General features: G+C 39.7%; 3 protein-coding genes across 4 annotated transcripts; 2 read left to right on the top strand and 1 right to left on the bottom strand.

Annotated features, from left to right (window-relative positions):
- The first annotated feature begins 5,399 nt into the window (after positions 1 to 5,399).
- On the top strand, positions 5,400 to 17,684 carry gnl2 (guanine nucleotide binding protein-like 2 (nucleolar)). Its single transcript, XM_022215571.2, has 16 exons — positions 5,400 to 5,610; positions 6,336 to 6,420; positions 6,529 to 6,623; positions 7,014 to 7,153; positions 10,884 to 11,068; positions 11,193 to 11,259; positions 11,363 to 11,521; positions 11,614 to 11,727; positions 13,308 to 13,436; positions 14,448 to 14,552; positions 15,002 to 15,160; positions 15,509 to 15,616; positions 15,723 to 16,207; positions 16,618 to 16,703; positions 16,957 to 17,036; positions 17,204 to 17,684. Exons 1-16 carry the CDS (start codon positions 5,547 to 5,549, stop codon positions 17,339 to 17,341), a joined length of 2,199 nt encoding a protein of 732 aa, XP_022071263.2. The 5' UTR covers positions 5,400 to 5,546; the 3' UTR covers positions 17,342 to 17,684.
- Positions 17,372 to 21,814, bottom strand: dnali1 (dynein, axonemal, light intermediate chain 1). Of its 2 annotated transcripts, XM_022217432.2 has the most exons (6): positions 21,604 to 21,813; positions 19,959 to 20,092; positions 18,733 to 18,902; positions 18,377 to 18,555; positions 17,931 to 18,095; positions 17,372 to 17,815 (listed from the first exon to the last, which is right to left on the bottom strand). In XM_022217432.2, the coding sequence occupies exons 1-6, from the start codon at positions 21,682 to 21,684 to the stop codon at positions 17,780 to 17,782; spliced, it is 765 nt and encodes a 254-aa protein (XP_022073124.1). In that variant the 5' UTR covers positions 21,685 to 21,813; the 3' UTR covers positions 17,372 to 17,779. The 2 variants fall into 2 exon arrangements, with proteins under 2 accessions (XP_022073124.1, XP_022072375.1); XM_022216683.2 differs by having other exon boundaries at positions 17,372 to 18,095; positions 21,604 to 21,814.
- Positions 21,815 to 22,165: 351 nt separating this feature from the next.
- Positions 22,166 to 25,316, top strand: snip1 (Smad nuclear interacting protein). The gene is made up of 4 exons (XM_022218549.2): positions 22,166 to 22,486; positions 22,712 to 22,841; positions 23,679 to 24,220; positions 24,389 to 25,316. Exons 1-4 carry the CDS (start codon positions 22,326 to 22,328, stop codon positions 24,639 to 24,641), a joined length of 1,086 nt encoding a protein of 361 aa, XP_022074241.1. The 5' UTR covers positions 22,166 to 22,325; the 3' UTR covers positions 24,642 to 25,316.
- Positions 25,317 to 25,327: the final 11 nt, after the last annotated feature.

The raw sequence follows: 25,327 nt of genomic DNA, 5'->3' as shown, positions 1-25,327 counted from the left end.
ACTTAATTTTTATGTTGAGTTTCTCAGTGACGTCAGAAAATAGTAAATATTTTAGCCTCACATTTATATTATTACTCAAACTGAAGGTCAAATTGAGATGTGAGCCAAGTTTGGTGAGCATACAGCAGGCAGTGAACACACTGAGAAACACATTTTCACCTTATTGTGGCTTATCTCAACCAAAAATGGTGGTTTACATGCCACAGATTAGCACTCATAAACACCATTCATTAAAGGGCTGCGTAAGCACCTCCCAAAGGCTCTTGCCAACAGATTATGCTATGATTTATGCGGTGTGAAACTTGTGGCCACGACAAGCTGTGAACTCAATAAGTAGAAGATTCAGATTTGTTTAAAATAAACAGAGAAGATATTACGCATTAGCGAAACACATTCTGTTGAAAAACAACATATTCCATCACCTCATCTCCAGCTGGGTTTTTCCAACATTGGCTTTTCATTTGTCTCATGATTCATGGTTCTCACTTCTCATTATTCCCTATTTTGCTATTCAGATCTTTTAAAACTGGCAATAGTATCTCAATATAAATGAGGTGTGGGTGTTATATGAAGACAAGTGCTCTTAGCAAGAATGCTTTGCTCTTGAGAAAAAAATGTAATCAGGATCTTAATATTTCAAAATGTCTTCTGTGTCTAAATTTAGAAACTATAGGCAATTAATTGTGGGGAAATTACTCCACCTACAACTTGAAGTGATATGGTTTGGCATTAATTAGACACTCTTTGCCATGATTTAAATTTTAGATCCCAAATGTAGTGCTTTGGTTTAATACTTGCAAAAACTACATGTCCATGAACCTCTGTGGCACATTGTGTTTAGCTCTAATTAGCATGCTGACACACAAATCTCGGATGGTTTCTTTGTTGTTGTTGTTTTGGGTTTTTTTGTCCTTTTTCGGCTTTATTCGATAGGTGCAGTGGAGACAGACAGGAGAGGAGGGAAAAGACATGCAGCAAAGGGCCGTGAGCGGGAATTGAAAACAGGCCGCTCCTGTACGTGGGTCGCCCACTTAACCCATTGAGCTATCCAGGTGCCCTTCTTTGCTATTTTTGATGGTGATGATGGTCAATGAGAAGAATAAGCATCACACCTACTTAATATCACTATGGAACTTGTGAAACTACGAAGCGTTTTTGCATTATTACTCTCTTTTTGCAGCAGGGACTCCCATATAAACACAGAATGCATTGCTGGAATGGCTACTGACACTGCAGTGTCAGCATTCAGCACTTCAGTAGCCCTCCATTTAAGCCATGAAATGCTCTCAGCAGAAATGAAGACTTTCTGTTGCAGACACTCTCAACAGTGAGGCTATAAGGAGGAATGCCCTTTAGGCCTTTGTCAATTTTTCTCTTTTTGTTTAGTCAGGCCCACCGGAGTCTGTGCTCTGTCATCTAGCTGGTGTTCCAATCTTGACTCAAAGCAGAGACTCTGAAAGTGAGCTGGGTTGAAATATTATCCACAAATGCACACATTCACATGAGCAGTTAGGGGGAGCTTCAATGCACTGCCGATGAGTTGTGAAGCTGCATCTGTCACACTAACCCCATTTAACTGATTTCTGTCTCACTGTGTAGTGTAGATTTAACAAAAAAACAAACCTTGAGTAAATTTGCCCACTGAAATCCTCTACATCTGGTGTTTCTCACCAACTGAATGAGGTATATGAAGCTGCAGTGGTTTTAAAAGCAACTGTTTGTAATTTCTGCCACAGCGTATTATAGCCTCGGTGAGCAACCGTGAGGAAGTAATAGCTTAATTGTGTTGTTTGTGATGAAAATGCGTGTTTTTTTTGGTTGCTGTGGTTTTACAACTTGTTGTAAAGTTGTTACTGTTGTAGGCAAGTTAGACTTTCACAGTTTTGCATTAAATAAATCCCTTTGAAACTGTTTTTGTGTGTGATTCTCTTCTCCAAATTCTCATGAAACCTATTTGCTGGAATGGTTTTACTTATGTTTGTGAGTAAATCCTTTAATAAATCAAAAACGCAGATGTTAATCTATTACGATTCCTTGTTTCCAAGTTAAAACATCTCTTCTCCTTTTGCTGCTTTATATACCATTACTCACTTTGAAATCATGCACCGTTTTTTCAGTGGTCAACTCATCATTTATTTTATTTTGGAATGAACCTCTGTAGCTGTAAACATAAAATCTGTAGCACACATGCAAGAGCTGAGGTATCAATCTGTGAAAGGCTCAAACATACTCTTATTAAACACAGGTGTTCTAGTGCTAACTGCTGACGCGCCACTGCATAGAACTCCAGAATTGTCAGTTGCAAACAGTTGGCCGGTTGAATATCTGACTTCAAGATGGATTTTGTGACTCCAGCCATTGGCTCTCCATATCATTAGACAGACATAGTCAGGCTTTACCTGCCATGCTTCGCAGCTGGAAGAACAAAAAGTCCATCCATCCATCCTCTATACACCGCTTTATCCTCACTAGGGTCGCGGGTGTGCTGGAGCCTATCCCAGCTGACTTGGGCGAAGGCAGGGGACACCCTGGAGAGGTCGAGAACAAAAAGTTCAGGGCCAATTTTTATGTCATGTGCCAAATGTTCTCACACCACTGCCGTTTTCAACATTTTTCCTGTTATATGGCTCAATAAAATATGGTTTTATTGCTTGTTGTAATATAAGTTCTCCCTCAATCTGCTGTTGTCTTGGTTTAATTTACAGCTGCTTTTTATGTATTTTTGCATCTATATGAGAAAGACATAAAAGAATAAACTGCTAATAAACTATAAATAAACTCAGGTTGTACAGAAGTAATAATTGGCTGATATATTGTTGCTAAAATTATTGGATTTTCTACTTCATGGCAAGCAAGCCGGTGAGATTTTTCATTCTCCTTGTGCAGCACATGCACCCTGTCATAGGTTTTATTGGTTTAAAATTGCTTGTAAACCTTGCATAGGTCTACTGTCTTTCCTCCTGCTCATAAATTGTGGTCAATCTGTCTAGATGGTAGATGGATGGTCAGTCCTCGTCCGGTTGAGTTTCTGCATGCAAAGTCTGATTAGTGCTTGTCCAATCAGTTAGTTTTCTTTGCGGTCGTAGTGCCTTGCTGAACTCAACGAGACATTTTCATGCAAATCACACGGAGAAGGTCACATGAAGTTCAGCCAATCTGTTGGTTTAGCAGCTGTAAAGCGTACGGCCGCTGAATACAGATGTGAGGACAGACAAAATATACCCGACGTTCATTCTGATGACAGAATACTGAGAGTATACAGCTTGAACTGTATTTAATGCCTCTTCTTATTAAGGACCTTAACTGGTAGTAGACTTTTATGAGGAGAAACTACATTTTTTCTAGGCAACAAAAAATATTATTTTTGGTGAACGGAGCTCGGCTGGTTATTGCGGGGTTTTGGCTACTGGACAGAGGTGATCATGCTGTTTCTGTTAAAGCGCCCAGACTCTGGAACAGTCTGTTGCTGAGATCAGAATAGCATGTATGTTTTTATATTTTCTCACTGCTTTTATGATCTTCGAATATTTTATAATTATTTTTGGAGTGTTTAAAAAAGTGTCTGTCTGTTAAGCACTTAATTTTTAAGAAAAATGCTATATAAATAAAATTGTTTATTATTGTTGTTGTTGTTATTGTTATTAATAATAGTAGTAGTATTATAAAAGTAGTATAAAAGTAGTAGTAGTATAAAAAAAATAGTAGTAGTAATATTTCAGTTTTTGCATCATCATGATTCGGTCATCACTGAAAATAAAGGTTTTAAATGGGTTCTCATAATGATATGATGTATTTGACAGAATTACATGCAAGGGAAATTTTATGCATGTTAAAGGAATTCAGCAAAATGAGTCCGCTGCAAAAAGACACAGAAAAGAAACAGATACTGTATATGCAGATATGACTGATTATCTCAGACAGTAAAAATTTTGCAGGAACCATAAGAACTGTTTGTAAACAATTGTAACCAGTGGTTTTAAATGAAGCAAGCTTCAGACAGAAAAGAACCTGACAACATTTGTTTCTCTCCTGTCTGCATGAAAAAGCCGCTTTGGGAGAACATTTCTACCATAAATGTAGGTGTTAAAGTGGAAGGTTTAGACCGTTTCGATCAACTCAAACAATAATGACAGGGATATTCTTCTTCTTATATTTCAGCTTAAAGAGGATTTTAAAAAACAATGTATTGGTGTTAAAAGATCATTTATTACAATGGATTACTGATGCAGTCAGTTCCTATTGCATCCGTATGAAAATGAACAGAGAACATTCCTCAGTCTCCCTGCTGTATAAACTGAATACTGGATGGCGCCTCTCCAGGCCGGAGTCTCTACGAACTTGCCTACCTTGGCAAAGAGCCACACTTGTGTAACATACCATACACACTGTGAAGAAAGCATCATCACAACCAGGCAAACTTGAATATACACACTGTGGTATCCATTTTGGTATTAAACAGCTGAAAACCTAAAAATATTTAGCGACTTGGGTGAGAAAAACATAAATTGTCCTGATATTTTTTTTACCTTTTGCAAATTACCTGCCTGTATAGAAGGAATATATTACAGTGTTACACAGCCTGTGCCTATTTAACATTATCAATGTGTATTTGCTCAGTCGATTTTATTATTTGCACTTCAAAATCCATGACCACTATTGATGTTCTCCGTACATTTAGGACAAATAGGAACACAGAACAATATTTCCTACCAGAACGAAAATTTTTGTGGAGTGCAAATGAGTCTTTGAATGACCACTTAGATCTCTGCAAAAAAAATTGTATAATCAAACAATTAATTAAAAAAAAAAAACTACAGAGATTAAAACTAAATGCATTTCATTTAGTTAGACTTATTACCTCAGTATTTCTAAAATCTCTGAGCCAGTCTGTTCCATGAATTCTTATGCCTTTCATTTTTCAGCTCCGGTTATGTACAGCAGCCACACAGAAAATTAAGGGCTAAAATTGTCATTTCAAAGAACACATCTTCAGCAGGACATGTGTTGACATGTGCCACTGTCCTAATCCAAACTACTTTGCACCCTCTTCTGGAATAAATAGAGCATAACAATGGAGCATAAACAAGCAGAGTTTTAATTCAAGTCTGGATTCAGTTTTTTCCAGCTTGTCTGAATCTCATGGTGGCAACTACTTGACCTGACATATTTCTGTAACACTGCTTTTACGGAATATGCCATATATAAATGTGTATAGTTAATTTTCAAAATAAATTAATGGACATATTATGAAAGTTTGACGCTTTCACAGCACATAAAGTTGTTTTGAAATGTGTACAAAATAATTTATATTAATTACAACACAATCCACCGACAGGCTCTGTGCTCGCGTCACAGGAGCTCTCTGATTGGTTCTTGTCGCTGTCGCTCGTCCGGTGACGTCCTTCCGGCTCCACCATAAGAACACGTGTAGGGTGTAAAGTGTCGTGCTGAAGGGAATAACAGCAATCAAACTTCAGCGTTCACCCACCTTTGCGTGGTCTTTAATATTTTTGTCCGCGAAAGGCTTTGCCGACTAAGTGGTCAACATGGTGAAGCCGCGGTTTAAGGGGAAAAGCTCCATAAACCCCTCGTCGTCCAGCAGCAACCCCGGTGAGCTAAACTTCCATTAGCTATGCCGTTTGTTTACACCTAATGCTAATTGTTGCTAGCCGGTGTAGAAAAATGATTTCTATGTTGTTTTCCGTTGTTAAACTAAACTAGCGATTAATATTACATGTGCTACGTGTCAAAATGAGTCAGTCATCGTGTAACGAGTTCAAAGAATGTTAAGTTTAGCTTTTGCTACAACAGAAAGTAGCTACGAGATTTGACGTTTTAAACATTAAAGTATTCGACTTGTTGGGGGTAAAAATGCTGTTTAGTGGAAGTCAAACTCACTGGCATTCAAGTCTGATAACAGCTGCTATTATTAATTGGTCATAAGGCCTTTCAGCAAGAATATGATGTTTCTTTTTCACAATTAATTTATGCTCAGTGCCCATCCTATTAAATATCCCTGTCCTGTGTATTCTAACACACTAAGCGAAAAACTCAAACTGCTTTAAAATTAATGTATGAGAAATACTTGTACTTCTCTCAACAGACTCTTAATGACCATAGAACTCAAACATTCAATCAGCACTTCATAAATGCAGTTTCAAAAAAGTACATTAAACAATATTATAAGTTACTTGAAGACGGAGTTTATTGCAAATCTGTAGTGTTCTGAGTAAATACTTAGTAGCGTCTCTTAATAAATTGCTAGCTGAGTGTATTGTAATAGCAGGTATCTTTTGTTAATCAATCATTCAAGCAACTGTGCATGCATTTCACAGATCGACCCAAGGGTGCTGGTGGGAACAACATGAGGGACCGAGCCACTATCAAGCGTCTGAATATGTACAGACAAAAGCAGAGATGGTAACTTAAAATCAAGATTTGCATTAATTTTATGAGACACTGATTTGGAGATTCCAATTAAATATAATAGTAATGATATTAATAATGACACTGATATTTTTTCTCCAGTAATAATCGTGGAAAAGTCATCAAACCGCTACAGTACCAGTCCACCGTAGCTCCAGGGACTGTAGCCAGAGTTGAACCCAACATCAAATGGTTTAGTAAGTATTTTCCCCCCACTGTTGTCTGTGTTATAGCAGTGTATGCTGACGAAGATGCTATGTTGCCCTGTCCAGGGATCGAGCCACCCATCTTCAAATTACTGGACATACCACTCTCAAATGTTTGTCTTGTGAGAATACAAATGACAGTTCTGAAGAACAGTTAGATTATTACTGTTTTAATGAGTTAATTAGCCAGTTAACTGGGGACATTCACTTGAATGCATTTGTCATAAGTGTTGAAAGAAGGAAGACCTTTTGACTTCAATTCACACATTTCAGCACCCCATTTTTGTCATCAGTGCATGAACTTGGATTTTAGAAAACTCAAGACATTCATGTTATCAGTGATAGGATATCTAAACTAAACTTACATATTTTATACTTTAGCAAATACACGTGTGATCAAGCAATCATCCCTCCAGAAGTTCCAGGAAGAGATGGGAGCAGTACAGAAGGATCCGTATCGTGTGGTGATGAGACAGAGCAAACTGCCTATGTCGCTCTTGCATGATAGGGTCAAAGCCCATGTGAGTATAAAGGCTCAAAAACTGTAATCCTTTGAAAGAAACAAATGGGTGTTTTGTCCTTTGCCGTTTGTTTGACGGACCTTGTTGATCCAGAAAGATTCAGAAGGGGCGATGTGTATTAAATACACCAGCATCTCAAGCTTGTCACATTATTACTGGGCTTACTACAAGCAAAGGTGATGAGGATCACAGCGTTTGCCTTCTTTATTTAGTGGGTCAAGCTTAACACGAGGAGTCGTGTAAATGCTCATTCACTCTGCCCCACAAGTAAACCTCAGTGTACTGACATTGCACTTGGCATGAGAGAGTTGTCTGTTGCCAAGTATTAAGTTTTCCACTCCATATCCAACACATTTCCAAACATAACATCTAGTTGTCCTTGTTCCTGTGCCCTGTGCTGAAACTACAACAGAAGCAAATACACCCCTGTGCAATATCACTGAAATGTCAAATGATTCAAATTGCATCACCTCTCAGCTCAATTATTTTTAAGTCTCCAAGTAAAAATTTCCTCCAATAAACAATCAAAAACACAAAAGACTGCTTTCACGAAGAAGAGAAGTGAATACATCTCTGACCTTAGGTAGAAAACCTGTGAATATTGTAATGAAATTGAGTACAATAACTTTGTTACCTTGGTTTAAAAAAAAAAAAGATCTCTGCACACCAGGACTTTCCCAACTTCGACCTGTGACGTTCTGTGTGTCTTCATCAAGGTTCAACGTAGAAAAGAATTGCCAGAGCCATTTAAATCACCTGACTGTAAGAGTTTCCAAATATGGAAAAGGATACAGGAAAATTTGTGACAAACTACAAATCTGTCAAAACACAGTTGGAGCAACAATCAGGAGGTGTAGAAAGAGTTGTACTACTATAAGCCACAGTGGTTGTGCTCCTAAAATGACAGCACTGACAATCTACTTTTGATAGACAGAGGGTCAAATTCTTCAGTCAGGACATAAGGGTTATCAATGGAAATCAAACTTTTTATGACAACATGGCCACAGAGCAGGGAATTGTGTAACGTCAGTCTCTTCTGTCAATGTCTACGAAAAATTCTCTTGTTTGCTTTTGGGAAAAAGCATTGCATGATGAAACCTTGGTGATGTAAAGAACCCTGATGAATGTTGGAGCACATTGTTTGGTCAGATGAGACTGAGGTAAACTTGCTCAGTTCAGATAGAGTCCAGAACCTTTAGTGTGATCCTAACCACAATTACCACGGTGAATCCATAGCCCTGACAGTGTATCACAGAGGTGGAAGTGGGCGACATGGACCTAAATGCCTAGAAAAGTTGTTGGGGATGTGACATTTGTAGATGGTATCAATAATGTCATTGAATCTCTCTCTCATTCTGGCTGACAAGATGATTTCCAGTCTCTAGAAGCTTAGCAGAAGAGGAATATTCCAGCATGGTAATGATTCCAAAACACACTGACATGTCACACAAGAGTTTCTAAAGAAGATGAGTGACATCTACGACCTGGTCTAATATGTCACCTGACTTGATAGAGCTCTTTATTGTCCCGAAGGAAATTTGTTTTCACAAGCTGTCATGTCACAACATCATAACATACATACAAAGACAAAATTCACAATATTCACAATATGACACACAAAAATAAAGTTCAAGTTCAGCGCGGTGGCTTATTGAGGATGACGATAGCTGATGAAACAAAACTTCTGTTGTAACGGACATAATGCCATCTTAGTGCTCGAAATCTGCGTCCAGAGGGGAGGAGCTGGAACATGTGATGAAGAGGGTGTTCAGTGTCCGAAATGATTGATCTGGCGAGACGGGCTATTGCCTTATCATTAAGTTCAGATATGTTAGGTGTGGGTTGATGTATAATTTTAGATGCAATACGTGTAATTTTAACAAATCGGTTTCTGTCTGAAACTGATAAAGTATAGAAGCAGGAAGAACAATACAGCAGAATGGACTGGATTATACTTTTGTACAGCAGCAACAAGAGATGAGGAGCAACATGAAGAGAACTGAGTGTACGGAGAACATGAACATACTTGAATCCAGTATGCACCATTGGGATATTTTAAAGCAGAAAAACACAACCCCTTCTGCAAAGACTAGGGCAGAACCACGCTGTACATCTAAACTGTTAGTTTTTAAGTTTATATAGGAGCAAGTAGCCTTCTGTTGAATGTACATTTAAGTGATGTTGCACAGGAATGCTCTGATTTCTTTTGTATACTGTGTGTGGTGGTGTTGTTCACTGACCAATTTCCAAAAGCTCTTTATTATTAAATTTGCTGTTTTGTAGTTCGTGTTCTATTAACATTGCAGTTATGTTGCCAAGTGACATCTATCAGTGGGGTCAAATCCAATTCATGCCCTTGGATGATTTTGATTAACATGTAGCAAACTGAAAAACATTCATCTTAATGTCAAACAGTTGATTGACCAGTGGAATTATTCTCCAAAAAGGCAGATTAAGTAAAAGGCATTTTGTGGTTCAGTTGTGAAATGTGTTTTGAAAGAGTGAGGGGGCTATGTTGAAGACTTTGGCAGATAGTCCAGGCAACCTGAAGCTATAAACAGCATGGTTTCTGACAAACCCCGTAACCTGCCCCCTACTTCTCATGGCAGTGTTGCAATAGAAGTATGGCTTGTGTTTTAAGATCACAGGAACACTTAATCAGCACTGGCACAATCGTTGCAGTTGCACTGGCTTTGTCGTAGCATACTTGGGTGCTCTGTTTACTGTTTGCAGATGCTCTGTGTTTCTTTCTTAAACCCTTGTATGGGCTGTGTCACTGCGACTGCATCAAAACTGGTGGTAAAGACAAAAAAGGGGTCTCATGTCAACCATTTGTTTCAACACCAAAGAATGTTCTTCATATAGCTTTAATGGTTAACATAGTGAGTGAATTACACAAAAGTTAAGCCTCATGTACAGTAGTAATGAACAGGGGAAGTAACTAGAGATCAAGTGTTTTTGTTGCAGTAAACTTGTTTATCTCTGCTGTAAAGTTGGACATTTGAATAGGGCAGTCTACAGGGATTGACCTGCTTTTGGAACTGGCCTCAAGTGGTCATTCAAAGATTGCAGTTTTTTGCACCTCCAATGGCTTCATTTGTCATGTCTCTTTAGAGCTATTCATCTGACCTCACATTAAAATTATTATCCCCCGCCGGCCATAGGCACGGAGGTGGGTATTGGCGTGGGCATGTCCGTCCGTATGTCTGTCCGTCCATACGTACGTCCGCATTTCGTTTCCGGAGCATATCTCTGAAAGTACTTGAGGGATTTCATTCATATTGCACCCAGACCATCTCGATATATAGTATAGATGTGCCTTTTGGGGTGTATGACCTTGACATGATTTTCAAGGTCATAGTGAGGCACTTCAAATATTTTTTTGTTTCCGGATCATAGCTCAGAAACTACTTGAGGGATTTCAGCCATATTGCGCACACTAAGCCTGTTGGTAATGTAGATGTGGTTTATGGGGTGTATGACCTTGACCTGACTGTTTTTTTTTTTTTTTTTATTGTAGTGAAGATGTATCATTTTGTAGGTGTATCGTCCAGTATATATTATTATTTCTTGCACTTACAGGTACTATATATAAGGCGGGGGATGTTTTAAGCGGAGTGTGTTTATTAATTTTAAGTCATTTATTTAAATATTTATTGGTGCATTCTTGCAGGTTACGATCACAGTCAAAGTCTTTAAAAAGAGTTTTCTTTTTTTGTGACAACTGCAGAACTCAAAGGTGCACATTCTGGACACGGAGGGTTTTGAGACCACATTTGGACCCAAGGCCCAAAGGAAGAGGCCCAGTCTCATGGTGGGGGATGTAAAGGACCTTGTGGAGCAAGCTGAGGCCTCAGCCCTGAGCTACAATGCAGACAAGGACAAAAACCTGGTCACAGAGGACACAGGGGTCCGGTAAGATTCTCACTAGATACTATATCAATACACGCTGAATGTATGTCATCAGGAGCAAAGCTGCTGAATTTTTGTTTTTAACGAAGGAAGTAAACTGCTTTTCTTATTCCATAATTGGTGACAGGGAGGAAGTACGCGAGGAGATTTTCAAAAAGGGCCAGTCCAAGAGGATATGGGGAGAACTGTACAAGGTATTACCTCCATCCTCCTCGAAGTATTGTGCTTTATGTTAATGTAGATAATGGTGCACTGAAGTGTTGTGAGGGCATTCCACATTTCTTTTTATTGTCATAGGTGATTGACTCATCTGATGTTATAATCCAAGTGCTGGATGCACGTGATCCCATGGGAACACGCTCCAAGAGCATCGAGACGTATCTGAAGAAAGAGAAACCTTGGAAACATCTGATCTTTGTTCTGAACAAGTGTGACCTCATCCCTACCTGGGTTACGGTAAGATTTTTACAGCCTTAATCCTTCCTCGAACATTTGTCTGGTTGTTGTTTCATGACAGTCTTCTTGTCTCCACTTAAATCTTAAACTAGAAACGGTGGGTCGCTGTTTTGTCCCAAGAATACCCGACTCTGGCTTTCCACGCCAGCCTCACCAACTCGTTTGGCAAAGGCTCCCTCATCCAGCTGCTCAGGCAGTTTGGCAAGGTAAGCAGATGGCAAAAATTTTGATCTTTAATATTTTGTGAGCCTAAGCTACTTACTGATCGAATAACAAGCACACACTCTACACAATTTACTTATTTGTCCAGTCTTTGAAATTCTTATATTTGCAAAAGAGTTATTACTTGACCTAATAGTCATGTGGCAAGACCTACTTCATCCATTCACTTGGGGTCAAGCTGGATTCCAGTAGTATTTCATCTGTTTCACATTTCTGTACCTGTCTATATCCTCTCAATGTATATTATCCTAAAATGTGTTGTCTATAGGTACAAATATGAAAGAAACAATGAAATTACTATTGATGATTACTGATGTGTGTTGCTTACAATATTAGTCAAAGAACTCCTGAATTGAAATGAAACACAATGCAACAGAAGCAGTCATCACAAGAGCAACATAACACAAACATACATACATACAAAATGAACAGTCTGGCTTGGGTCTGCATGTACCCCAAATTATTTTTTCGATAAATACACCACAAACCTGGTTGGAATCAAATAAGCTGTGGTTTATGTGATCGCAACTATGTGGGTGACGACTACCTAAAGGGACTGAAAAATCCAACTTACAGATAAAAAAATATGACAAGCATGGACCCCAGGTGCACTGATGAGGGTTGAACTTAAAGATTTTTTGGGGGGAGGAAGACTATAAATGCATGTATGCTAACTATCTAAATTTCCAAAACTTGCATAGCCATTACCAAGCTGCTGCTCTGCACTGCTAAAATACTGATTTCATGATTGTAGTGTTAAAAACATCAGCTATACCACACATGTAGAATGATTAAGAGTGAAAGTTTGAAGCAACAGAAAGTCTTGGTGTCACGCTCTCATTCTCGTCTGTGTCAGCTGTCGTGTTGCCAACTGTTTGGCTCCGCACTGATCACTGACAGGAAGTCTTCTTCTGTAAGGGTCATGGGCAGCAGCAGCTCTGCTGTATTTAAAGCCACAGACACTAAGACAGCCCATTTAGAACAAGGTCAATACTATGGCTTATGCTGTTTTAGTGAAATGTAGCATCTTTGTGGTCTTCTGGAGACATTTATCTACACATTCTGCAGCCTTTACTATAGGTACCCTTTGATTTCTCAGTGTATTATTTTGTTACTATACTATACTACTCGTGCAAGATTTTTAGGAACGTGCTTTGAGGTAGAAGTTCTGTAGTCTTCATTATTTTGTCCATTCCTAAAGAGTATCGAGATATGGTTTATTCAATTATCCTGACTGATTTGGCGTCACTATGTCACAGTTTGTTTGTTCTGAAATACTTTGAGAAATTTGCAAGACAAGAGCAATCAGAGGTCTCCATTAATAGGACATGTCTGAACAGTTTGAGCTTAGCCATCAATTTAATATTTCTGATTTTATCAGACTGATGTGGATAATGAGCAGGACTTTGTTGTTGGACTGCATTGTAGTTCTGGGGTGGCGACAAGTTCACATATTACTAATGAGAGCAGAAATCATCTAAAATGACCTCACTGAAATGAGGACACACTGAGACTCTTGTTTAGGAAACACAATACTCTGACTTTATTTTTTTCCCTCCCACAGCTCCATACAGACAAAAAACAGATAAGTGTGGGTTTTATTGGCTATCCAAATGTGGGAAAGAGCTCAGTCATCAACACTCTGCGGTCGAAGAAGGTCTGCAACGTGGCCCCCCTCGCTGGAGAAACAAAGGTAATGTCATCTCTCCCTCACAAATTGCATTTAAACCTGTCGTGTGCCAGAAAGCAACATGAGCAGTGAAAAGTCGAAATGGCAGACAGTCTTGTAAAACAGACCATGAGAAACTACAGTGTCTTGATGGATTTTCAAATTATTAACAGTGTTAAACTCTACACAGTTGCCTCACTTGTGGTTACTTTGTGGTTTCTGTTTTACATGCAGAGATGAATATAGCTTTGAATCGGTGGGGAGGTGGCGTGAGGTGAAAAGAAGCATGTTACTTGCTGCTTAATTCAGTAATTACTGATAGCTGGAACAACAGAAGTAGTCAGCTCTGTGTTAACTATATAACTGAAAATCTAAGTAGAGACAGGGCCAAGAGAAAGAACAACAATCATTTTTATCCTTAATTTCCTCTCTCTTGGGCTCCTTATCCTGTTTGGAAATGAACAAGGGTCTGAAGCCCCAGTGTCCAAAGAAGGGTCAAGAGGGAAGCAAGGGAAAATATCTTGACTTTTCCTGGCTTGCCAAAGCTCTGAACTTGGACCGCAGCAGAGGGGAGATTTGTTGCACACCTATCCAATGAATCTGATGGGCCGGTGGCCAGCACTCCTTTATTTCTCACCTTGTCTTTGATTCTCACTACATACCTGACAGTGGTAAAAGCCAAACAACCTCATGATCCGCAGCACTGCTGTGACTCTCATTGCTCTGTTCTTTTTAAATCGAAGCATTTGTTTATGTGGAAAGATACAATGAAATCCCTCTAATTGATGATACAGTTATAGAAGGGAACATTTGCTGTATTTTGACACAGTTATTACAGTTGTTGAGCAGGTTCCAAGCAGTTGTTGCTTTTCCAAAAATAAATTTGTTTCATATTTTGGCCCTCCACTCACATTTGTTTTTTATTGTAATATCATTAAATACCAACAATTTAAATTTTTAAAAAAGTCTCATCTGTTGTTGTGAAACTGAAGTTCTTTGACCCCTGAGACAGAAATAACCTCCTGGCCTTTTTAGGTGTGGCAGTACATCACCTTGATGAGGCGCATCTTCCTCATTGACTGTCCCGGTGTCGTCTACCCTTCAGAAGACAGTGAATCTGATATTGTATTGAAAGGAGTGGTAAGTCTCTTTCTGAGTTTTCTAGGTTGAGCATGCTTTGTATCGAGGTTGTGTGAGATCTGACTCGTTCACTGTTGCTGGCACTAAGATGCAATGAAGAGGGCTAAATTGTTTGTGCTTCTTGTATCACTGACAAACGGAAGCATCTGAAAAACTCAAGCACAATTCTCAGACATGATGTCCCTGTAACTTGGAACAGTCCAACTGTCAGTGTACCTATTTGTTAGCCCAGAGTAACTGAAGTGCAGTGAATAGACTTTAAGCTGGATTGGGTTTCATAATGCTAATATCTGGCTGTTTAAAAATGTCTTGATCAGCTGCAATTCTGATCCTCAGGATTCTTTTTGAGGATCAAAGGTTTAGCATGTAGGCCACACGGTCCCCGTAACTGAAAGGTTGCAGGTTCATATTTTAAATCTCTCACCTATTTCTTTCCTTTCCTCACTAAGGTCCAAGTGGAGAAGATAAAGAACCCAGAGGAGCACATCGGGGCAGTGCTAGAGCGAGCAAAGCCAGAATATATTCAGAAAACTTACCGCATCCCGACTTGGAAATCTGCCGAGGACTTTCTGGAGAAGCTGGCTTTTCGCACTGGGAAACTTCTAAAGGTTCCTCTTTAATTTCCTTACTTAGAGTAATTCAGAATGCTTCACTGACAACTGCTTTGCATTTAGTGTTATTCACTTTGAATCATTTATGTTAAAATGTTTAGGTTCTATATTCAAATGCTGTAACAAAACAAAATTATTATTGTTGTGAGCAGTCATTTCAAATTAAGTATTTGTTGGATATTAAACAGTTTAAATTCATACCTGGCTAATTTCTGTCCCCTTTTCGAAATGCAAGAGTAATACATCTGCTCATGTATATTATGTGCTGTACTCTCTTGACAGCATTCATTTCAACGGCAAACTGTCGATGAATGATTTAAACAATGTATTCTTGCATTTGTGCAGGGGGGTGAACCAGATCTCTCCACAGTCTCCAAAATGGTGTTGAATGATTGGCAGAGAGGACGTATCCCCTTCTTTGTGAAACCTCCAGGGCCTGAAGGAGATGAAGAGGTAAGAGTTTACTGAATTTTTCACCTTGGCTTTTTCAGTACATGACTTTTTTTTTTAAATTTTTTGTCACCAACCTGTGTCCTCTGTATCACTGTCATTTCTCTAGGACCAGAAACTGTTGGCACTTGAAGGGCCATCAGAGGTTCTGGAGAATGCACAAGAGGAGCAGCCAGACAATCCAAACGCCATCACAGAGAAAACCGAGGAACAGCAGCAGCAGCAAAAGAAAGAGCAGGTCAAGAAGATTCTGGCAAATGTCCGACAAAACTTTGGCAAGATCAACGTAGCACCTGAGTTCAGCGAAGAAGACTTGGTTCCGGTGGAGATGCCAGACCTGGACATGTCGGACCTTTCCGGCTCCGATGACGAGGAAGACCGTGAAGAAGACGAGGGCACCGACAAACCGGAAGATGGGACCAGTGTGGAACCAGCGGACGGAGAGACTGAGGCCTGTCAGCCTACAACCTCTCAGAATGACAAGGCAAATGGCAACAAGAGTTCACGGGAGGTCATCCGCGAGCTGGACGAGAAGATTGCCAAGTACAAGCAGTTCTTGGACCGAGCCAAATCCAAGCGCTTCTCTGCAATCCGGTCAGTCGGCTCTTTCCCAAACCTCAACTACGTATTTTCTTTGACTTGTGTTTTGCCTCTTCGTTTTATTCAATAAAGTAATACAAAGTTGTCAGACTGTCAGGCAGCGATGCCACGCATTTTAGGTGGTCCATGTTAATCGGCCTTTAAGCCACTAAGGACTAGCAGTCATCATGTTGAACATCTCATTAGTGACCTGTTTGTATAACTTTTGCATCATTGTGTTCTTTAAATTTGCATCTCTCCATTGTTGAATTTCAACACGCACTGAAGAACAAAGTCAAAATAACAGTTGAATAGTTATACTAAACCTAATCTGATTAGTGTTCATTTCAGCATATCCCAACAGGAGTAAACTGTTTGCTTTGGTAGGTAACAGTTTACTTTTCTTTTTTCATCTCTTTGGACAGGATACCCAAGGCGCTTTCTGACAAAGTGTTCACAGACATCAAGACTAAACAAGCGGCGGCGGCGGCGAAACAAGCACAAATGAAAGGTAGTCAATCAACAAGTTTGTCATTACTTTGTATGGTGCTGAATGTAGAAAACATTCGGGGAGGTCTATCAGATGAGGTTGTGGTCCAAAAAATAATCTTCCACAGTCCCCTAGAACAAAAACCAGATGATCAATTACTGATTGAATGACGTTTTACCGATAAAAGTCCTATTTCAATTTGTATGGCTCAGTCAGGTTGGCATTCAGGCACTGGCATCAGACTTGATACTTTTTTTTTTTTTTCATAAATCAGCTGTAAATCAGAGGGGCAAGAAAAGAAAAGCTGGGGAGGATGAGGAGTCCAACCAGCCGGACAGGCTTACATCTAAACAGGTATGCAGTGTTTGTTCTTACTGACGTCAAACTGGCCAATCTGTCTTGTTCAGCACATTAGATAAATGCCAGTTCTACCTACTGATATATTAGCACTGCAGATGAAAAGGTCTGGCCTTTCTTCGAAGATTTAATTTTTTTCTCTTTAATTTGATCTTTTTCTACAGAGAAGAGCAATGGACCGTGCTACGAAGACGAAGAAAGTCGGTACACGTTATTACGAAACGCACAATGTGAAAAACAAGAACAAGAACAGAAAGGCTCCAGCCACAGAAGGTCAAAAGACCAAAAGATCAAAGCACTAGACTGGCAAAACACACCATATATAATACACCTGTACTTAAAGTAGCCAGAAAGGCTATGCTTTATTGAAATGACAAGTTGACAAATGGTGCAAAGATAGGTGAGTATTATATGGTCTATCATGTGGCCACTTGATCCCTTATCTTGACTCTCCCACAAGGAAATGACTCAGTCTTGCCTTTTCAGCTTTCTTCTTCCGTCAACCCAGAACTGTTTTTGAATGACATTTCATTCATCATTTACAAGTGTACTGCTCTCTTGATGTTCAAGAGAAATGTGCAGTAATTGTTTGAAGTATATTTGTCATGCCATGCTGATAAGAAAAAATAAATATTTAGAAAATTACACCTAAGTTCACATTCATCTATCATTTAGGAATAAGACAAAATGCAAATGTAATAACATCTTGTGCTGGGAAAGCGATCTATGCTCTGGCTTTTCTACTTATTTGGCTTAAGTATCCCTTCCAGTTGGTCCTGAAGAGAAAGAAAAATAAGTGAAGTAAATATTTTGACAAGCAACGCAGCTACTATCGGTGCTAAATCTAAAAAGATGTAAGTTTTTTTGTTCTAGTGTGTAATATGATGTTACCTTGAGCTGTTGGTTACTTCTCTTAAGGAAGTGAATGTCCTCAAGATACTTCTTTTCTTCCACCTGTCGCTTTTCAGCCTCTCTCTTTTCAATTGCATCACAGTTAGCTTTCTGTTTGTCCAGTTGTTCCCTCAGAGCTTCTTTCTCATCCTCCAGTTCTAAAATCTTGGAACATAACACAAAACATTTGTAAGTTTGTTTCTGATGCAGGATAAATTGGACGAGTGATGGCACCATTTCGATTTTATAGTAACTAAAATAAAGAAATGGTGCTCCCTGCTGGACTTTAAAGTAAATTACAATCAAACTGTATTCCCATAGCTTGAAATGATTCTCTTTAAATTGCTCATTGTCTATCAAGTGCTGCAAAAACTTCACATTTTTCTGCCCCTGTGTTCTTTCAGTTATAAGTCACAACAAATAATATGAACACTCATTGTTCTCACTCTTTTATCCATGTCAGCCTTTCCCTCTTCAGCCTGCAGTGCTTTCCTTATGCCGAAAGCTACACTGCTTTCATACAGTGTTTGGTAGGCAGCAATTGTCAGTTGAATCTCATCTCTCACATGCAACAGCAGCAGACCCCTTTCAGCACAGTTGATGGTCACCTGTCTGATTAGCTCATCTTGAAGAAACAGAAAATGGGAAGGATTAGTCCATAGAGGTTGTGCAAATAAAAATGTGCATAATGGAGATGCAAATCTAGCCACGTAGAGGTCAAATATTCATATAATGCAGGTCATTTGGGTAACGTGGCACACAGTGACCTCAGTTATCACTAAGATTTCAGCCGCCTCCTTACCGAAACACTGGGAGTAGAGCTCGCGGCGCACAGGGCAGATGCCTGTTTCTCTGGCCTGTCTTTGCTGCAGCTTTGTGTTTAAGAGTTCTTCGAGGTGTATAACATCTGTTCTTGTACAAGGCGAACTGGACACGTGCTGCACCCAGTGTTGGTTTCCCTCTGTCCATTCCCTGTGGTAGCAGGAGTTCGGAAGTTTGAACTTGTTGAACGTTATACAGTATACAACAGAGGTGAGTGCATCACTGAAATGTGAAATGATTCAAAATTGTATCACTTTACAGTAACTGAATGACTTCAGTTCAACAGTGGGATATGTTCATTTGAAATTTAAAGCTACCATTTTCTACTATATTTATTGCTGTATTGGAATACAGGCCACACAGTTAGAACTCAATGCAATAAAGTCAATCCGGGGTGGAATTGCAGATTAATAGAGAGATATTCCGTCATCCTTTAGATACTCAATTTCTTAGCTGGATGGGTTGGTTTACTCTCTTTCACTTTATAAAAACCCCCAAAGGTATCCTATTGGATTTAAGTCAGGTGACATGCTTATGCAGGCCATAATCTTGCTTCTTTCTGGGTTTTTTTGCAATTCGTGGGCAAAGTTTGTATCAAACAGTAAGCAACAGTGTTTTCTTGGGTGCTATCCATGTAAACTGTCCATCCTATTGTCAGAGCTGTCAAAGTGACGCTGATAATCCCCGTCCCGTCTAGCCCTCGACCTAAATTGTGTTGGCTGTGCGCTGCCCAAGATATTTTTAGGATGGCCCCTGCAGCTCTGATTAGTAGTACTAATGATTGTTCTGTACCATTTGATTATTGCTGTAATTCTGCTTTAAATGATTTTATTTGATCACCGACCTCTCTATATAGTTTTCCATCTTTTTTGAAGTTTCAGAATCAGATTTTTCAGTTCATCTGGCGATTATTTTCTATGCGGAGACAAGATGCAGACACGCAGATAGATTTTCTGATTTGTGTTCCAAGTGATCACAAGTCTGTTCACGTTTGATGTGTTGAGTTTTTATTTTGTGGTCTGTATTTTCAGTGTCGTCTTTCTAATGTAAGTTTGCGATTGTTTCTAAAAAAAAAAGAAGAAATACCTTACTTGTCATCTTAGAAATGTTATTTTATTCAGAGGTGATATGATTTGACATTTAAGTCACATTGCACAAGGGCATACTAACTTTGGTTGTGTACAGTGTAGTAGATGAGAACTATACCTGGGTGGAAGAATGATGTTCAAGATTTCCTCATTATCTTGCTTGATGTCCTCAGAGTCTGATTTTGGTTTAGGAGGTGGTGGAACAGGTGCAGAGTCAGCAGACTGCTGGGGGCTCACTTTCAATGGACGACCCTGTATGAACAGTTTTTTTGTTTTTCACACACATGTACTTATTAGTACTTATCCTTGTTAAATTATATTTCATAACAGCTGACACATTTGAATATATGTATATTATAGAACTACCATGTAACTGTTTACATTTACAAACTCACTCATTAGTTAACAGGATTCCTGGTTGACGAGGCCACTGACGCTCTCTGTTCCTCACTAACCTCTTCTCTGAACCATCTCTACCCTCTAACATCAAAACCTGCTCAACCTTGCAGATATCTCAGCATGGATGGAAGAACGCCACCTTCAACTAAACCTCTCCAAGACTGAGCTCCTTGCCAGTCCCTCTATAACAAGAAGTAGTCAACATCCAGCTTGAATCAACCCAGCTCAAACTCACAAAGCCTGCCAAACACTTGGGTGTCGTGACTGATGACCAACTAACTTGCTTAGTCATGTCGATTCTCTACCATCAGGAAGTACAGATCATTCCTCCTGATACAGGTTCTTGTAATATCAAGCACCAACTACTGCAACTCGTTACTAGCAGGCCTCCCCACATACACAGTCAAACCTCTGCAGATGATCCAGAATGCAGCAACACATCTGGTTTTCAACCAGCCAAAAACAGCACATCACCCCACAGTTCAGATGGCTTCACTGGCTCCAGTGACTGCCCACGTAAAATTAAACACTCTGACACTTGCATTCAAAACGACAATGAAAACAGCTCCGCCTCACCTGAACTCTTCCATTCAGGTCTACACTCCCTCCAACTCACTATGCTCGGCCAACAAAAGGCACCTGATACAACCACCACAACAAGGCCCAATGTAGATAGCTACGCTCTTCTCTGTGGTGGAATGAATTACCAAATTCTGTTTGATCTGCACAGTACCTCTCAGTTGTTAAGAAAAGACTAAAAACCCAGCTCTTCACTGAGCACCTTTCACACCATGGTACTATTATCACACTTGTACTTGCTTTATGGCAGTTATCCAGGTTAGTTTCTCCTGACTATAGCCTTGCTTGTGTTTTATCTATTCTCAGATGTACGTTGCTTTGGATATAAGCATCTGCTAAATGAAACTGTAGGACTGTTGGATACAGATTTTCCGAAAGAGATTGCACTGGTAGACCTTTTCGATATCCACGTAGTTTACTACAAAGAATTAATAACAGCTGCAGACTAGGTTTTCAAGACACCATGGTGCCACACACAAAGAAAATAACTGCTGCAATTTTAGTATTTGCACTATCTGCAAGCAGTGAGTGCTACAGATTGAGTTTTTCTCCTTTTTTGCAGTTGTCTAATTATTTTTCTTAAGAATTTGCATTTACCCCTTTAGAAAATACAATAATTGAAAATAAATCCGCCTCAGATAAAATTTTTCATGCATCTTTTCAAGACAACTCACTCGACATTGAAGTTTTCACAAATTTTGTCTTACTTTAAAGTATTTAATCTACTGTTACATTACCCACGCAGTCTAGCCAGAACTAAACGTTAGCTTGTTTGGTAAACTCACCTTTGGTGATTGTTTGCTACTGTTTTTTCTGACCAAAACTGGATTCTCATATTTTAGGAGAGAGTCGGCTGGCGGAATCATTGTTTGACAAAGAAACAAGTTAAACAAATCTATTGCCTAAAACAAGAGGTTTCTTGGTTTCAGTTATCGAAATGTCACTTCTGACACTCAGGCGCTCTGTTTGCGTTGTCATGACAACAACAACGTCCAGGCGTTTCATTTTAGTTGATCCGTGTAAAATTAGCAATTAATTTCACTAACATATTTTAGCATTGTTTCAGTGTTATCACTCTTGTCAAAAATACGTTTTAATCAGCACAGCAAACGACAGTCGAAGAGGTGCTGGATTTCCAGTTTACGTACATTTTACGCTTTATAACGTGCCTCGTATGTTTAAAGAGGAAAGAAAGAATAAAGAGGAGGGTAAACTGAACAAAAAAATCGACGACGTAAACTCTGTCCTACTTCTCGTTACTTTAAGCAGCCTCAGTTTTCATTAAATAAACAGTAAATGACGTAGCAGTCACGGCGGAACCAAGTGAAAAGTGGACAGCGACCGCGCCGACATAAATTCTCGACGAACCGCAGGAAACGGAAGTGTGTGAGCTTAGCATAACAGTCGAAGTTTGTGAGATTGCGAGGCTTTTGTTTTTGTTTGTTTTTGTGTAGATAGCGATGTATGTTTAGTCACATAACGGTCGAATTAGTGTAATTATTTGGGAATGGCCAAAGAAAAGCGACACAGAAGAAGGGAATCTCCGGAGCGGGAACCCGAAGTTAAGGTAAAGCAGGAGAAACTGAGCCCTGGTAGGCCACAGAGATCACGTCGTTCGAGGTCCAGGTCCACCGACAACTCCAGTCCACAAAGGAGAAGAACGAGCGGGTATATGTCATAAAGTCACCATATTGCCTCACTTTCTACACATATTTTCTGTTCTTTAACTTGACAGCTAGCAGAACACGTGTTGTAGTCTTTATGAGTCACGTTATTATAATTGTTTTGTTTGTTAGCATTTAACGTTCAGCACATTGTATTAGCATCCTCACAGAAACTGAAAGACATGTGCTGTGTAAGGACGCTTAAGAGTCTGTTATGTTCTTCACGTAGATCACCGGCCAGGACGAGGGACCGCTCGCCGGGTAGAAGGGAGACCTCTCCCGCTAGACGGAGCAGCAGATCTCCGAGAAACAGGAGGAGTCGTAGTCCTCATCGTGGTGGTGACAACAAAATAAAGCGGGTGATTATGTTCTATATTACTGAGAAGCAATGCAACTATCTAAGACTCAGTAGAACTGAAAAGTGACCCTGACCCTTGATAACCCACGGTTCCTTTAGTGGCAGAACGCTATACAACTTTCTAGTGAGATATGCCATCCAAAACATGTGCACTCCCATCATTAGATTAGATTATTTTTTTATTTCAAATCAGTTTCTGACATTATCAAAATCAGAAAATTTACATGAGTGATTTGAAAAGGGGATGGATGAAGCAACGCTTATAAATTCCAACCCCTCATCATTCAAGAAAAATGCCACTTGTAAACCACAGATAGGTCCTGTATATCACTTGGTACACTGGCACTGCAACAAGTATCAGCAAATAATACTGTAATGGAGTTAGTAGCACACAATGCTTTAAAAAAATAAAATTTTAAAAAGGTAATGATTTTGTTGTTCTAGGTTTATCAGAGACAGTTGTATAGTCTGCATTTTGCCACAGTCGTCTAAGCTGTCATAGCCAAGACGACACAATTTGTATGTGCCAGCTGCCTATGAAGGGTCATTATCCACAACTATATTAGTCTCATGATTACCAGCTTAACATGTTATACTGCCATGGTATGTGGTAGTTGTTATTGTGACTATAGTATCTTACTGTTTATCAGTGGCATATGTCATTGAGAATATGTCATTCAAACTAGTGGCCATTTTGCAACTTTGTGAAATAGGCTGAATGTACCGTAGCGTGTAATGAAGCTGTGATGATGGCGACTGTTCAAAGCCGTAACTGTAAGTTTTTCTTGGACTAAAAAAAAATCTTTCTTTAAATGTTTTCTTTCCAAATATGTCACAGGAACGGGATGAACATAGGGCAGGCAGTGATGAGCGGAGACGAAGAAATGACCAACCAGAGGAAAGACGAAGCAGATGGGAAACAGACAGGCCGAGGGAAAGAGACCGTGGCAGAGAGAGGCATAGGGAACGCAATGCGCTTGCGTCCCAGCAAGCTGAGCGACAGCAGCACGACGAGCGCCGCAGGGAAAATCGGCAGCGACGTGAAGAAAACCAAGACCACAATTTTGGACAGTCTGAAGGTGGGAGCAGCGACACAAATGCTCCTCCTCCTGACAAAGAGAAGCCTAACTTTGAACTGTCAGGGGCGCTCACAGAAGACACAAACACATTCCGGGGAGTGGTGATCAAGTACAATGAACCACCTGAGGCTCGCATTCCAAAGCGGAGATGGCGACTGTACCCCTTCAAGAACGATGAACCCCTCCCAGTCATGTACATTCACAGACAGAGTGCCTATTTGTTGGGGCGGCAGAGAAAAATTGCTGATATCCCCATTGACCACCCATCCTGCTCCAAGCAACATGCAGTATTCCAGTATAGGTAGGATATTCAATCAGTTAAAGTGTTTTGACTTCATGACATGCTTTAGACACACTGATAACTTCAGTATAATCTACACATTAAAACATACCGATGTTGCCAAACGCTTCAATTCTTCTTTTGCGGTACAAATTAAACAGCTCTACTTTTCTATCTGTATTTTCACAGATTGGTGGCGTTTACGCGGGCAGATGGCACCACGGGCCGCAGAGTAAGACCTTACATTATTGACCTTGGTTCTGGCAATGGCACCTACCTGAACAACCAGCGTATCGAGGCCCAGCGCTACTATGAGCTCAAAGAGAAAGATGTTCTCAAGTTTGGCTTCAGCAGCCGCGAGTACGTCCTCCTGCACGAGTTCTCAGACACGAGTGAGGTGGATGCCAAGGAGGAAGAGGAAGACGAAGGCCTTGACGAGTAACTCGATCCCAAATGTTATATTGGCAAAATTAATTCAGGTTGGATAACCTCATCGGTGTCAGTAAAGCAAATGGGTGTTTTTGCAGGGAATGGAGCAATAAATCGAACAGGTAAATAGGAGATTTAATTACAAAAATGGAACAAGATTGTTTTGTAGTGTATATTCTGTAATTACTGAACTCTTGCTTAAACCTGCCAACTGTCTCAGAGCAGACTTCCTATTCTCAGGTTGTTGTGTAATGTCTTTGTGATGCATGACTGATCTTACATCTGACAGCGCTCACAACTTATAAGTGCTCAGTGCCAGATAACAGATGTCCTGCTCATCAACAGGTAATTATGTTTCCTGGTCAGATCACTGAGTGCTAAACACGGCTTCTCGTGTATGTCCATGCTATACATGTCAGTGTGCATTACATCATTGGAATGTGAGCTCCAGAGTCATGTTTATTAAGCTTTGCTTACTGTCAGAGTAAACATTACAGACATAAAACTTTTGAGCATATTGCCTTTTTCTTTTGCTTTGTAGTGCAGGGAACATAAAAAAAGGATGCTCTTGTGTGTTTCTTTGCACCGCTACAGTGTGTATTTAAAGACTTCTTTTATTTTTATTGTTCAAAAGCATTCGTAGTAAATTTCCATTTTTGTACTGTAAATAAAAAGAGCAGAAAAAATATTCTGAGTTTT

This window comes from Acanthochromis polyacanthus, chromosome 12 (genome assembly GCF_021347895.1).
Source record: "Acanthochromis polyacanthus isolate Apoly-LR-REF ecotype Palm Island chromosome 12, KAUST_Apoly_ChrSc, whole genome shotgun sequence".
Lineage (NCBI taxonomy): Eukaryota > Metazoa > Chordata > Actinopteri > Pomacentridae > Acanthochromis > Acanthochromis polyacanthus.
The sequence above is the reverse complement of the archived record's forward strand: the minus strand, read 5'-3'. Positions and strand labels throughout refer to the sequence as shown.

Coding starts and splice junctions, on each gene's coding strand:
- gnl2 (XM_022215571.2), top strand. CDS start 5,547: ATGGTGAAGCCGCGGTTTAAGGGGAAAAGCTCCATAAACCCCTCGTCG. Junction 6,624..7,013: donor ACCCAACATCAAATGGTTTA/GTAAGTATTTTC, acceptor TTTATACTTTAG/CAAATACACGTGTGATCAAG. Junction 11,522..11,613: donor TCATCCCTACCTGGGTTACG/GTAAGATTTTTA, acceptor ATCTTAAACTAG/AAACGGTGGGTCGCTGTTTT.
- dnali1 (XM_022216683.2), bottom strand. CDS start 21,684: ATGATTCCGCCAGCCGACTCTCTCCTAAAATATGAGAATCCAGTTTTG. Junction 18,903..19,958: donor AACATCATTCTTCCACCCAG/GTATAGTTCTCA, acceptor CTGCTACCACAG/GGAATGGACAGAGGGAAACC. Junction 18,556..18,732: donor GCTCTACTCCCAGTGTTTCG/GTAAGGAGGCGG, acceptor TGTTTCTTCAAG/ATGAGCTAATCAGACAGGTG.
- snip1 (XM_022218549.2), top strand. CDS start 22,326: ATGGCCAAAGAAAAGCGACACAGAAGAAGGGAATCTCCGGAGCGGGAA. Junction 22,842..23,678: donor GTGACAACAAAATAAAGCGG/GTGATTATGTTC, acceptor AATATGTCACAG/GAACGGGATGAACATAGGGC. Junction 24,221..24,388: donor CATGCAGTATTCCAGTATAG/GTAGGATATTCA, acceptor GTATTTTCACAG/ATTGGTGGCGTTTACGCGGG.